The sequence below is a fragment of the Oxyura jamaicensis genome, chromosome 3 (genome assembly GCF_011077185.1).
Source record: "Oxyura jamaicensis isolate SHBP4307 breed ruddy duck chromosome 3, BPBGC_Ojam_1.0, whole genome shotgun sequence".
NCBI classification, from domain to species: Eukaryota; Metazoa; Chordata; class Aves; order Anseriformes; family Anatidae; genus Oxyura; species Oxyura jamaicensis.
In genome coordinates this window covers 58,424,385-58,439,583 of record NC_048895.1, presented here as the reverse complement: position 1 = coordinate 58,439,583, position 15,199 = coordinate 58,424,385, and the positions used below count along the sequence as shown (strand labels likewise).

Sequence of the window (15,199 nt, the reverse complement as noted above, 5' to 3'; positions counted from 1 at the left end):
TTTTGGCCCCTTCGATGAGCATTCCCTCCCGTACATACAGTGCCCAAATGCTGCACCCTGTTCTCACCTGGACAGCTCTGTGGAGTGCTCTGTTACCCTTTTTATCTTGTTTGCAGCAAGCCTGGTGACTTACCAAAGTTACTTTGCAGAATTCAGTCTTTTCACTAATTAGGATTATCCTCAGTTCACATGCCAAGTCAAGCTGGATTCTTTTTAACAAGTATCTTGTTAAACTTTAAAGACTACCAACGCTGCACATTTTTGGACTTTTGCCATCCGCATCCTCGATGTCAGGTATGCTCCCTGAACGCATGAATAGTTCGCAGGCTGCTTCACCCCCAAAATCAGCTGACAAAATAGATGGACACAGCTGTCCAGAATCAGCAGTGCAAGCCCCTTCTGGGGGAGCTGAGCTAGAAGTAAGATGATTCCTGCCCAGCACAGATAAGCGCTCAGCAATCCCCGCACACCCTTTGATAAACAGGCTGGGTTACAACACACGGCGAGTCCTCAGACCTGGGACTTTCACTCCGAGAGCCGGAGAGACTGAACGGATCAGATTTGCTCCGCTGGTCTGCAGACACGTTCCCTACCGCCCCTGAGACTTCCAGCGTGGTCACATCGCGTTATTACAAATAAATTACTTCACGTTAGGATCTGCTTGCCTTTATTACAAACAAGTTGTTTTATGGTATCCAGCACCTACAGCTATGAACAGTGAAGTCCTTTGAGGAGACAGCTTTGTAGCTGCTTTCTGAAAAAAACACAACTTCCTTCTGGACCCCCAAGGGCTACAGATTTGGCTGTGAATGTACATTTTTTGGTTTGTTTTTAATATTCATGTAAATGACAGATAGCTTTGGATTCTCACCTTCTGGCATTGGCTAGCAGAAAGGAAGGAGTAAATACACAGAAACATTAGTAAAATCTGCTGGCAGGTGCAGGCTTACAGACCACATCATCCTGGTTTCTCAGCCCTGCCCCTTTACCCACCCGCACCATAATGACCACTGGTACCTTTCCTTCCTTCCATCCCTTCCCCTAACTTTGCCTCAAATACAGACAGGCAAGATAAGGCTACCAATTGCCACAAAAACCTCTGATACCCGATTTTGGTGAGCCTGCTCACCAACCTGTAACAGCTGCTTACTGTTCTGCCCCACATGAACCTGAGGCCAGTCTTCTGACTGGTGCCCAGAGGCCCCGTTTGGAGAGCCCCCATCCCGGGCAGCTGTGCTGATGTGAAGTGGGGTGGGAGCCAGAGACCAAGCTGTCACTCCGGATCTAGCCCGAAGCAGAGACTCAACAGCGTGGGATAAGATCGTGCTTCCACACCCCGTGCAGTACCTGTTTTGTAGGCATATGGCTTCAGTTTCCAGGACTATCAGTTTAATGCCCTTGAAGATGCAGAATTCCCTCCTCTTTCTGGTCCCGTAAGTTTGGGTATAAACACACAGGTACAAATTAACAACTGAATTCAGTTAGCCAATCTGAGTTTAAGAAGGAATTGCTATTCCCCTTATACAGGCAGAACACAAATCAAGCGTGTAAGCAGTCATCTTGGAAGAAATCTCCCTCGTCTCCCTGGATGAACAAAGCTTCCAGCTCAAGCACGCGTTACACAAAAACACTGCCGTCCGGGCAACAGCAGCAGAATCTGCTGGTGATCACAGACATCACTGCCATGCACCAAAGGGCTGGAAAAAGCCCTTCTCTTGCTTGTTTTTCGTGATGACAAAGAACCAATGTGACTGTTCAGAGACCTAAAGCACAGTTGTCTGGCTTTGTATTTGCAGCTGTACTTGCTCGGCAGATTAGAGGTACATTCCCTTCCTCAGTTTCAAATCAGTAGACAGGTGAAGGATTTGACTGTCAGGTTTGTTGAGATTTCCTTTTCATTCGTTTGCTGTAAGTATTTCATAATATGGTTGATGTTTCAGTCATTAATTATGCAAATGTACAACCCAGAATTATGAGCATCGATTTTCTATGCTCTTCATGTGATAGTTTCAGAAACATAACACAATCAGTCGTCAGGGGAGGTCTCGCCTCCCCCTCCCCAGCAAAGGAGGAAGGGCAGCAGGCATCACTTAAAAATTTCATAAAGCTGAGTAATTGCTGAGACTACATCCCAGGTGCACAAAATCAGCATGGCAGGAGAGGGAAATGCTCAGGTGAACTCAGCTGTTGATGCCTGCAGCCACAGTTCTCACACATGCAGGATGGATGCATTTAATTTACTACCCTCTATCTAGATACATTGTGATCTACATAAAAAAAACCACCCACGCCATCTTCAGTCACAGAAACCGTATTTGTTCCACAACACAAGCTTTATGGGAATATTGATGCTGATGTAAATACGGGGCCTAAATAAAGCAAATAGTCGTGTATGACATATATTCCATATGTGGTAAATCTGGGGAAGGAAACAGGTAAAGAAAAGCACATTACTTTATCCAGACACTTAGGATTCCAGATTTTTTTTTTTTTTTTTTTTTTTTTTTAGTAAATGACACAGTGAAAAATGTGCTGTAAATGCCAATGCTGCATTGAGAAGCATGGCTCTAACAATTGAAAATGCAAGTGCCAATGTTAACATGCCCAAAAGGTCACTCTGGAGATGCTAGCATGCTACTTTGCTGTGGATTGATTTCTAAGGCTGCTTAACATGACAAAACCAGACATGCCTGCAAGATTTGTTTTAGGCAGATGCTAATCCCAGTAGGAAATGGAGCCTTAATTCAAGTTCAGACTTCACCCAACAAACAGTACACAGGATTTATTACCTGGAAGTCACTGGGTACCCCACACAGCTTGGTTACCTATGCCAAGTCTCACCACTCTGGGCTTACAAACAAGACACAAATTTTGGTTGAACTACTGTTTTGGCAAAAGGACAAAGGAAATCAATAAAACTGAAAAAAAAAAAAAAAAAATCAGGCTAAAGAAAACCCAAGTTCATCAGAACAAATGGAAAAACAATAAACAAAAAATAAGAGATAATCCCATATGAATGTCCATGAGATGAGGCTGACTTGGTGACAAGAGCACTACCTGGGAAAACAACTTTCAGGACTTTCAAGGAGCAGATTTAGCAGCATAACTGTTAGTTAGCTATTAAAACCTATCAAGGGAATGCCCACGCCACACCATACACCCACTTGTGGCCAACAACTACGGCCAGCAATCCCATCAAATCTATCAGAGTATTAAGAATATTGTCTTAATAGATGCAGGCTCAAATGGAATTTGCATTCAGGCTTGTAGAAAGTTCTCAGGCATGGACTGAAGAAAAACAAAATAAAGTTCTTTTACTTTTCTATCTGTCAGTTAGCTAATTGATACACAGTGGCAAGTAGCAACATTATTCAGAATCCAGAGGGCAAATCCTGCCTCTGTCCACCCTCCTAAAACATGCATTTAACTGCTAGGAAGGGATGGCGGAAAAGAGGCGAGGAGAGGAAGTTAAAACATTTGGTGAAAAAGCTCTGAATACAATTCACATCAAAGGAAAGGAAGTATTAGGAGCATGTGGCTACAAAGACTGCTGCAGGCTTTTAATATCTCCAGATTAAAGAATGAAATAAAATCCCTGTCAAACACTTCCATGTCATTATTTGTTTACACTGGAAGAACAAACTCAGTGTCCACCTGACGTCCCAGATTACATTAGAGACAGCCAAAGACAAGAAAAGAAATGGCTGATATTGAAATCCATTTACAGAGAATCTCACAACTGTTAACCAGTTTACAATCCCCACAAATACTTATTTCCCAGCTGACAAAAACGACTCTCATATGAACTGTAAAGCAAGACTTAGTATTCTGAAAAGTCCTGAACTACCCAAAACGAGTAACATTTTAAAACCTGGGATGATATTCAAATATTCTTAATGGAGGAAGGAGCTGCTTTATTACTTTGGAGTATCAGGCCATTAAAGGCCTCTTGGGTTTTGAACTGCTGTAAAAGGAGAGGCCCAGCTTGATTCTAGGAAGCAGAGATGAAGACATCGTACCTCCCAGGGACATGGCACTGACTTGGTTTGTGCTAGGAATGAAAAGAAAGGAGAAAAATCTCAGCAGCTGCAGAAGAGGCCGAGCATACAGCAAACGAGAGGTTGAGAACTGAGATGAAGCAGAAAACACAGAGGAGCAACTGAACGAGGACTCTGAAGGCAGCCTCAGGCAGACCCACACTGGATCCACATCTCTTGATCCTGCTTGGAGCAGCCTCGCTTGGCGTCAGGGCGCACCCGACCTCCAGCGCTTGCAGCCCACGTGTGGGGGCCTCCTGCCTGCACCCCCTGCTTGCACCCACAGATGGGTGAACAACTGCATGCATCAGCATGCAAGGGCTGGTCTGGAGACGGTGAGAGCCATTCTATTAATTACTGAAAGAAAATCCAGTGAGTATGCTTCCAGAAGACTTTGTATAACCTCCTATGCTATTTCTCACTAAGAGCATTCAAGGTAAACCACCGATTTACTACCTTACTGAAACATCATGCATGTGTTAGGAGCACAGAGAACAAACCAGGTACATTTGTCTATTTAGATTTCACAGCAATAAAAGGAAAAAAAGAACAATCAAAAATGGGATATCAGTTTTAACAAGAGAAGCAAAGGATAATCACATCTGTATAATTGCTGCAAGCAGAAAACAGCAGCCAAGTCAACAAGAACTTTTACCCTGGGAAACTAAACTATCAGTGCCATTGAACAAAACCAGGAAAATTATTGGCTCTTTGCTTTGTGGACTGTTGACTCTGGAAGTCACCCAGCAGGTGATAAAGGAAAGTAATATCCTTCTTAAAACATTAAAAAACTTGACCTCATACAAGAGTTTGTATCTCCATTTTATATGGGCAGTTTCAAACATACAGAAGAGTAACTATGTACACAAGAGCTAACACAACAGGCACATTGACAAGGACTAGCAATACGGTATTATCAGATCTGTGCGGTTCTTTACGATGATGAAGAAAAGTAGAGGCTGCAAACCCAGGCAAATTCAAAACTCAGGAATTTTGTTAGAGCTACCACTACCTTTTTACTTCAAGGAAAAGAAAACAGCTTGTTAGCTGTAATAAATATACATACTATACATTTGCTATTCAAATGCTCACTTGCTAGCCTCTTCTGTTACAGGGTAGAATGGTAACATCTCAAATTCGAAACACTATCTTGAGGCTACAAACTGGCAGATGTTTTGTAAACAAACAAACAAAAAATCTGGTGCATTTTTTTTCCTCCTCTGAATAAGACAATGAAAAGGAGTGTTTATGTAATTGTAATCACTTGATCACAGAAAAAGAATCAGAATTTTGATGGTTCAAACTTAAAATTTCAGTCACAACTCTGAGGCAGCATCTCTGACAGACCAGCAGAATTTAAGCACTAGGATTCGGGTGGAAAGCATTAATTACATAGTGCAAGGCAGTCAGTGGCTACAATGGCTTGACAGACCTCTGATATAAATCCATGACCATCAGCATCCCTCCACCACCACCACTCACCTAAGTTAAATACCACAAATAATTTTTCTTCAGCAGTTACAATTTGTTAGTGTGCCCTGTCTTTAGTCAGGCTTATCAAAGTCAGCATATCTGAACAAGTATATACAATTTTTATACTCTGCCGAAGGCACACTGCCCCTTATGCACATGCACGGAAGTAGAGCTAATTTTATCTCGTCTGTGGCAAAGCTGTCTTCTCTAACAGGCTGTTATTCCATGCTGTATTCCCCAAGCCTTTTTACAGGTATTTATTACCAGCTCTTTTTACAGGTATTTATCCAGACTGTGCACACAAATTCACTGATGTATTTGTGATGCAGGCCCCTTACCTCTGCCTGAAAATAGGGTTAATAACTAAAAAGTATTCTTTCTCTTTCACATCCAAAGCAGGTGATTGCATAACAATCCGGGTGATTTAAATACATACATCTATCACACACGGGGCATTTGCGGGTGCCAATACGCCCCGCCAAACTGCGCCAGTCACCGTCAGGCTCTCGGTAGCACACACGGGAGCCGGTAAGGCGCTGTGGTGGCAGTGCAGTGCGTGGTGCGCCCAGCCCAGCCCAGGCTGCGGAGCCGCGGCATACCTTTCAGCCTTTTGGAATTGCCGTTCTTTTGCTGCTCGTCCTCTTCGTTAATGGTGAATAAACCCAGGGGATTTGGCCTGGCACTTGTCTTCTTCAATCGCTCTTGACGGAGGACAGTAGTTGAACCAGGCATGTTGCCGCTGCCTCTTGCTTATTTCAAAAAAGAAAAAAAAAGTAAGAAACTGCAGCCCCTGCTCAGCAGCTAGCTGCAACGCCGCCTGTTCATTTGAGCGCTTCTGATAGATCCCCTACGGATAAGCAGTATGCAAACAGCTGACAGACGCCAACATCCACTCGGCGGCGAAGGGCTCGCAGTCTTCCCCACCTCCGGGAGAAGCCCCAGCTAAAGGCACGTCGGTTCGGATGCCGCTCGTCGCTGCCTTCCCCTGCGGGGCTCCTCGCTGCAGCACCTCTATCCCCGCGACCCTCTGCCAGCTTCGGTACGCTGAAATATTCAGCAGGCAACGCAAGAGGAGCAAACACGATACGCCGGTGCTGCTAGCAGTTGCCCTGACAACACCGACACCTCCTAACCAAGGGAGGTCTCCCCGGCACGCTGGTGGCCGTGGGCAGCCCCTCGCTGGCGGCAGAGGATGGGGCTGTGCTTGCACAAGCCGATGAGCAGTGGGTGAGAAGACGCACGGAAGGCCCTGGGCATGGACCTGCCTCTTGCCAGCTGCTCTGTTATTCGTGTTTAGAGTTTAAGCCTAATCTAAATGAAAACAACGAGGATGAGTCTTCTTCCATATATGCATATGTTGTCTCCCCTCCCCTTGACTTAATCACCTTCCTATGCGCGGCACACCTCTTGCATTAGGAATGCATACGCCCACAGTTACCGGCAGGTGTTGGAAAATTCTCTTCCGTGTGTGGAAACTCCGCGATCAGGATCTCTGGCTTGTACAGGTAACACAGGACAGCAAAAGGACTTTGGGAGTTAATATTCAGTATCTCAGCAGCGGCTTTATAGCACCGACCATTAACATCCGCTTTGCAAAATGAGCAAAGTACAACCAACCAGCTAACTAAAACCCCACGAGGTTTACTTTATATGCTGGCACTCCGGACTTTCTTCAGCCACTTATGACAGAGCACTTGCTCACAAGTTTCGCAGCCTGCGTGCTCCGCTATTCGCTGCTCCAACGCCGCTACGCAACACCCTGCGCCTTTTACACCTGATACCTAAGTCTTCACACACTTCAGCCTCTCCAGCTGAAAGTGTGCCCACCATTTGAGAAAGCCATAGAGCAAAAGAAGCACTCTGTGCTTGGGCACCGGTCCTGCACCAGGCCTGCAGCCAGCCTCTATCTTCTGTGGCCCTATCTCCTCCTGGCCACGTCCTGCCACTGGGCTCCACTTCAGCTTCTCTGGGCGTACACAGAAGCTGCACACGATGACATCTGCCCACAGGTAAAGACGCTCTGTGCTGCAGGGTGTGGGGAAAAAAAAAAAAAAAACCTCTAACACAAGCTGTTCTGCAGCTCAGCAATCTACCTTCCAGGGTTTATACAGGCTACCACTTTGTCCTGTGAGAGAAACAACTCCACACCTCAAATCCCATCCCCTTACCTGCCTGCCACAAAACACACACCCACAGAAAGTGGGCTGTAGTTAGTAACGTGAATACTTTTCACATGTGCCTGAGTGTTCCAGCAAAACAAAAGCACCAGCAAACGCCAGCTACACAGCAGCTCAGCAGCTCAGCTGAGTATCACTCTCCTCCCTTACACTGTTTTAATCCAGGAAGAAAGGACTCCTGCCCTTTTAAACATCCTGCTCTGTGGCTGTTTTTAAAACAACGTCAGTTGTTCACCTTTAATTGCCAAGCCACATAAATAGTTGTTTTAAATGATATAAGAAGTATCCGGCACACCAGAAGACACCCTCCAGAAGCTGGAGGGGCTTCCAAGCTCACAGGTATGACAGAAGGGAAATTGAGCTGCTGAAACAGGTATTTCTCAGGAGGTTCTCCGAGGAGCCCTGGAGGACAGCTACAAGGCTGCCTTCCCTGGTCCTTGCAGGACCCCTGTGCCCGTACGAGGGGTTTGCTCCAAGCGTGGCACGTGGCAATGACAGCTAGAGGCCTATGAAGGGCAGCGTGTGCTAGGAGGCGCGGGCGGCTGAGGCACCGGCGTGTGTTCCCTTCTGCTGACTGACTAACGCTGAGGTGAATTCTGACAGGAATATGATCAACAGCAGATTTGACCTATGCAACAGGATTTTACCTCAAGGGCCCTGTGGCTAAAAGCTATGCCAGCCCCACAACGTTTCTGAACGTCTAACAGTATTGCACCCAAACCACCTGCAACCTATTACAAGAGTGCCTCGTGGAAGACACCATGTTACTACAAGTGGTTTTTAAAAAACAAGACATTTGTTTATATATCCCCTCTTACTCATTTCTTCCCATCCCCCCCAACCCTTAGGCACGGTGCACACCACCACAAGCACGGCAGAGCCCTTACTGACACTCTCAGGAGACGGAGCCAGGGCAACTCCTACCTTCAGGGCAAGAGATGTATTTTTCCTTTTTACAACACTGTCAAAGTCATTATCAGCTGAACCACTATACTTAAACACAGCCACTTTCACCCGCTGGATTTGATAGGTATAATTTCCTGCACGAGGAATTATCTGATACGCAACAGTCTCAAACAGCATTTTGAACAAAGACTATTAGGATAATTATATTGTGATCTGGGACACATAAATATTTATAACAACGTGCTAATGGATGTCTGCTTTAACACCATACATTAATGCCTGATATCTCAACCTATTAAACACGAAGCAGGTTGAAGCCAGTCACCGTGACACCTACTGCAGTCTACTACGGGTAATCTGATCATTTCCAATGGCTGAACTCTAGATTTCTATCTTTCATTCAGAGGGTTGTCTCAATCCCTGTAACTATCCACACGCTACATGAAGCTCATTACTGTGACATAAAGTATAACGAGCCACACGCGATGCAGCCGCCGCCCTGAGGAGCAGCACGCTGCCAGTCCAAGGCCTTTTGCTCTGCTTGGCGGGGTGAGCCTTCCCGCTCTTTCGTAGTGAGCAAGGACAAAAGGCTGTGCTCGGCACGAGCTCGCTAACTGACAGAAAGTGAAATCCTTGAGAAGACAAGACAGAGACTGTGATAACTTGGACCATGTACATCTTCAATAAAAATACCACCTCAAGTCCACCTGCTAGAAACTATCTTGTATCACTGGGCATGTCAGGTTATGCTACAGAAAATGAAGCCAAGTGGATACAAGATCATATACTATTGCAGAAGGGGGAAAAGGTCAATTTATAGATAAATAAGGCATTGCTGAATCACAATATGCAGATTTTTCCTCCACTCCATGAGACACTCACTGTACATTCATAAAGTTGTGTTTTAAAGGAATTTCACATCTTTCTCCTGCTGTTTTCTTTGGATAAGAGCAGATAAAATATAAAAATTCTCCTGTCTGGCACTATTGTGCAACCTAGACATGGCTGTCCATTGAGTAGACCACTCCAGCCTTCAAGCTCCCCATCCTCCCCACTGCCAGTCAGAGGACAGAAAAACAAACAAACAAACAAACACAAAAGAGAAAGACCCCAGAGATGCAGATGTTTCAATCCAGATCCAGAAGCCAGGACAGCCTGCTCTCCCCTTCCTTCTGACACTTGCACACCCCAAAGCCTGAGGCAAGCTGCAGCCTCAGCCTCTCCACCTCTGGAGAGAAACAGAATCTTCAGAAGGATCCTTAAGGAGGCTTCTTGGGAAGAACTCACTGATTCTTGTAAAGATGTCTTCTCTTTCAAAGTACTCTGTATGAGCTTATTATTATTACCACTATAAGAGATGCTCAGTAACTACAGAAGCAATAAAAAAAGTTTGGACTGTGACAACCACAAGCTGAACAGAGAAGTCAGATGTAGCTTAGTGCTTTTAGAGCATTATCCAAAATCCCTTTGTTATCCTGTTCTTCAGTTTTACTGAATATAAAATAAAAACTGTTCAATTTCTGCTCTTGGATAACAATTCAAATCCTTTTAACAAGAAAAAAAAAAGTTTTATCTCAGCTTAAATGCATATGGTATCAAAAAATATATCAAGTCAACATATTATATTACAACTTCCTTTCCAGACTGCAGATACTTCATTCATCTATTTCTAATTTGCTTTAGCACTACAGATCAGGACAAGGTAGGTCCCTATCCTACATGGAAGCATCAAGAAGGGACATGGCATTTTGCATGTATTTATAATATAAGTTTATAACCTTATAATATATTATTAATATTAATATTATCATATTAATATATATATTTATACATTCTCCCAGCATGAAACAATGAGATTCCTTTGGGAACCGGGATCCAATTGGTTCTTTCTCTGAAGAAAGATCAGAAAAATCCAGGTATGGTTAAGACGCCCCATGCTGTTCTGAAAAAGCAGTAGCATGTACTTACCAATCAAAAACTGTATGAAAATAATCAGTATGACAATGGAACACAGCATGCAAACATATTTTGTATGGACATTTTAAACACTGATAGTCGTTGTGTCAAAAACTTTAAAAAGTCATTAAAAAATACATAACAGAAAATGCTAAATATCAGAACACGGGCACACCAAATAAACTCCAAATTTGATCTCTCCAAAAATTCCTCCAGGAGATTCAGGTCCTTGCATTTACTTACTACTTACTTCAGTGAGTTTTAAATCAGCCCCAAAACTAAGTAAGTATAGCCTTTTTTTTTTTTTTTTTTTTTTTTTTTGGCCTGAGAAAACAGCTATTTACTCAGCATCAAAGAACTGGACACTTTCTTTTCAGTGCCATGTAAATCTAGGACAGAGCAATACAGCCTTAAAAAGACAGACAGAAGTTGTCATCGTCCCCAACCATTTTAACCATTTTCTGCAAGTTGAAAATTGCAGAAATATTCCCTACATCGTAAAAATTGCTTGCATCTGTTATTACAACCACTGTCTCAAACATCATGCACATCAATTTTTTTCCACCACTGCTCTTGTATCCTCTCCTTCTACCTCTTATTGCTAAAAAGGAGAACAGCCTCATCTTTACAGAGGTTTCCAAGTTTCTCTTCAAAGATATCTCACTCACACGTATACAAGATAATAAAGAACTGGTAACTTATTTTACAGGATTTTTTTTCTTCTCCGTATTTAGACTATGAGCATCTGATATAACCATCGATTTCCTTCCTTCCAGGAGGGTGGAAAGAAGGCAGCCACTCACATTACTCAGTAGCATTGAATATAAAATGCTAGAGAATAAGAAGGTGAACTGATGTCTTTCTGACTAATGAGAAACCTGCTGTCGAGAGTTGGGATGCACTCTGAATAGCTTTAAATAAGCACCGAGTTGACTTGCTTCTGGAAGTCAAGGCCATAAAAACACAGACGTTCCTAGAATTTACTCTTCCTTCATTCACTGAATTGGGTGCTTTAACTCAAGAAGGAGCAGAAGCCCTCAGTCTTCCATGTCCTGCCACAGTTTTAATTAAATGGATTTGCATAGTATGACTAGTTACAAAAATTGCACAACGCGTGCCACGACGGATAAAAACACATTAGATCATCCTTGGCCAATGCTTTTTAGATCACATGTGTAACAGCGGAATACTGGATCAGGCCCTAGAGTACAACATATCACACAGCCTCGGTGCCAGCTCAGTTAGATGAGGAAAAGCAGTGAGGAAATGAGGACTTGACAGGGAACCAGGAAACAGGAACTGAAGACAGAAGTCATCGGGGCCAACTGCCCTACTAACACTATGCCCTGGCCACACTCGCTGCTGCTTCCGTGTGTAAAAACAGCGTGTTTTTTAAATACCCAGTTTGCACACACATCAAAAGAACAAAACGCTTGTAAAGCACTCCGAAAACAAAGGGCACTTGCGTATGTACTAAACGTTATGGTAGAAATGTGAAATACTTCAAAGAAAAGGCAATGCGCCAAGACCAAATTAAAGTTTTCTCCATCGTTGTTTTACCAACAGTATCTGACGGGTGAGATCCTGTGAATTACTTGGTGCTGCGTTGATTACCAGCACAATCCTGGCATATTCCCAGCATGTTTGTTGGAAGGTGAACCTGAAACACCATGAGTTTGGAGCTATTTCTCCAAGGAGATTACATGAGAGTACCAGACACAGACGTGAGAAACGTTTGGAGGCCTCAGTACTTGATTTTCCCCCCACAAGCACGTTGCACTTTGACTGTCAACGTGGAGCATAAGTCACTGCACCACCTGCATCTCTGAAGACTCTGAAAGTCAAGAGGAGTCAGCATTGCTAACTCCAGCCATTCGGGTAAGACAGCCTGCCCTCTGCACGTCACCTTAATGGACAGCTTCGGGTCACTTTCCTTCAACTCTGACGGCTCCTCTAATTCGCATTGTCAAGAATTTTCTCCAAATTCACTGACGTTATAAATACATCTTTTTACTTCTTTTAATGAAAACAAGGACTCACTTTAATAAAAGCAATTAAGACATGACTACAGAATCTATACTCAGGAGCATGTGCAAAATCAAATCCAACCCAGATTTTCAGATGCACCATCTTCTCACGGTCTTTTTCACCTTACACACGTGCAACACGCACGTGGCTTGTTGTGCCAAAGTTCCTAGCAGCATGCTGCCTTTGTGCAGCAGAAGTCATACTCAGGAGACCTCCTTCCTGCAGGAAAGGTGGGTGTGCAGAGAGCCACCACAACATTAGCAGCACGCTGTGGCTTCTATTGTGTATCTAGATCTGTACACATTTTTCAAGTGGAAAAGAAGATTGTTGCAAGATTATACAGTATTTACATAATTGAGGAAATTATTGCGCTGGTCACACTTAATTACACTTAACACCACAAATAATTCCAAGCTGCTAAGTATTAAACTTATTTATCTGTGCTAGTAATAAACCAATCATCACTACAATAAAACAGCAGCAGTCTCAGACTATTGCAGACTCTGACTTCTAAAGTTTGAAGTAACACACAGGAAAGAACGTCCATTCTCGATATGAAGCCAAAGTGCAATGGTGGAGCACACAAGTGTAGCGCTGTCAGCAGAGACACTCTTCCTGTGGAGCCAGTCTCATGAAGACGAGTTGGTCCAGCATCATTTAACAGGCCGGATTATTCCGTGAACTCCGGAGTATTTTGTTTTATGTATTTTTTTTATTTTTTTTTAAGCACTAGCAGTGCTGGGAGGAAGTGGGTGTGGAAAAGCAGCCTGGCTCGTGTTAATCACTGCGAATATCAAAAGGCTTGCTTCAACTCCTCCACGGCGTGTAGCTCTTGCACAAACATTACCTGACCAATGAGAGGTGCTAATGAACAGTATGTTACCAGCTTTCTAAAGCTGAAGGGTGGCATCTATAGGGGCTTTTATATCCCTCACCCACACTTCTATATTTAATTTAGCTGCATCATTTTCATTCCACAAGCTACTGATAAATCCAAGTTTCTGTGTCAGAGCACTCTGAGCTACAGTATCAATTAGCACTGTGGGACCAATTGTAAGTCTCACTGAGGTATTCCAGCGTTTAAACAGGCTTTAACCTGAGAGGGGTTGCAGAAGAGTAACAGATCCTTGACTTCATTTTTGTATAAAGAGGCAGGAAATGCCCCGATGCAGCCAGTCGAGGCTGGGCAAGGCAGAGCCCCCCTGCCGCTCGCAGGCAGCACAGGGTGGCAGTGCCCTCACAGCTCCTTCTGCGCCAGGGGCTCTGCCAAAGGCTTGTTCAAATCCACATGCGTGTAAAATACACTTCTTTCAGCTCGTCTCCAGTTTTGATAAACAAAAGAGCCTGACGACACAATTAACAAAAACACCGCACTAACAAGGCAAGGTAAAGAGTTTGAAAATAATTTGTTGGAAGCGGCTTTAAAACAATGCACCGGCAGCCCATTTTTCCTGTGGAAAGTGAAGCTGGCGTGGTTGCTAATTCCGAAACCAAAGATGTGCTCCCTTTCTGAAGCTGAATTTTAGAGTGATGCCTGTGATTTGCCTTTTTGCGGTATACCTTTAACTTCATTAACAAAACACAGCACTTGGATGGGGCTGCCCACAGTTGTTGCTTGTTACTGCGCTGCCACCAGATTATATAAGATGTGTATTAGAACTGCACTGTGGAAACACGCTTGATTAACCAGCAGCCATACGGCCTGCTCATATGTTGTTTTGATGGAAACCCTCACTCTGCGACGCTGCGATAAACCCGGGCGCAAAGGACCGGCAAAGGGCGAGCGGAGCTGTGCTGTGCAAGGAGGGGAAAAGAAATGAGGGCTGCAAGCTGGCGCTGGGCTTCACAACCCGGCAAGTAGCACCTGCAGCGAGCATGCCAGAAGGGCAACCCCTCCACTGCTCCCAAAAGCGAACAGCATCTGCGCCGACAGCAGCGATGCAGCGGTCGATCTGCTTGTGCAAGCACAGACCTCCTCCGTGCACCCTCCTTGCCCTTGGGCCGACACGAGCAGGTCCCACAACGCCCTCGCAGCGGGGCACAAGGCCACCACCTCGCTGCGAGATCACCTCAAGGCCCGGGCTGCTGCAGGGCTGAGGCCCCCGCCCAGGGTTGCCCAATTCTCGCCTCCGTTAGCCGGCTCCCGCAGGCATTCACCCAGCTGACGGAGCCCGGGTTGACCTGGTGCCCCACGGCCAGGGTTGACCTGGTGCCCGGCTCTCGGCTCCCCGCACCGGCCCCGAGCGCAGACACCGCAGCGCTCCGGGCCGGCCGGCAGAGCCCCGGGCAGGCCGCCCAAGGGGCCGGGGGTGTCCGCCCGGCGCGGCGGGGCTCGACCGGACGGGGCGTGCCGGGCCGCGTTGCCCCTTTAGAGCCCGGCTCCAGCCTGGGGCCGCGGCTAGCGGCAAGAGCCGGGGGAAGCCCGCGGCGGGGCGGCCGCGCACCTGTTGCGGGAAGAGGCCGCCGCCGGGCCCCGCAGCGCTGCCGCTCCGCGCGGCCACCCGCAGCCGGCCGGTGCGCGGGGGCGAGCCCAGCCCTCAGCCCCGAGCCCCGAGCCCCGAGCCCCGCGCCGCGCCGCACCTGGGGGGCGCCGGCAGCCGCCGCTCCTGCCCGCGGCCTCCG

At 45.6% G+C, this 15,199-nt stretch overlaps 1 protein-coding gene across 7 annotated transcripts in view; it reads right to left on the bottom strand.

Moving 5' to 3' along the window:
• Positions 1-15,199, bottom strand: part of MAP7 (microtubule associated protein 7) — a 110,792-nt gene that overhangs the window by 94,988 nt on the left and 605 nt on the right. For 6 of the 7 annotated variants that reach the window (XM_035320469.1, XM_035320473.1, XM_035320474.1 and 3 more), the window contains exon 2: positions 6,110-6,259. The exons of the other annotated variant lie outside the window; for it this stretch is intronic. In XM_035320469.1, the coding sequence (XP_035176360.1) occupies positions 6,110-6,259 (150 nt within the window). The remainder of the gene's footprint in view (positions 1-6,109; positions 6,260-15,199) is intronic. 7 annotated transcript variants of the gene reach the window in all.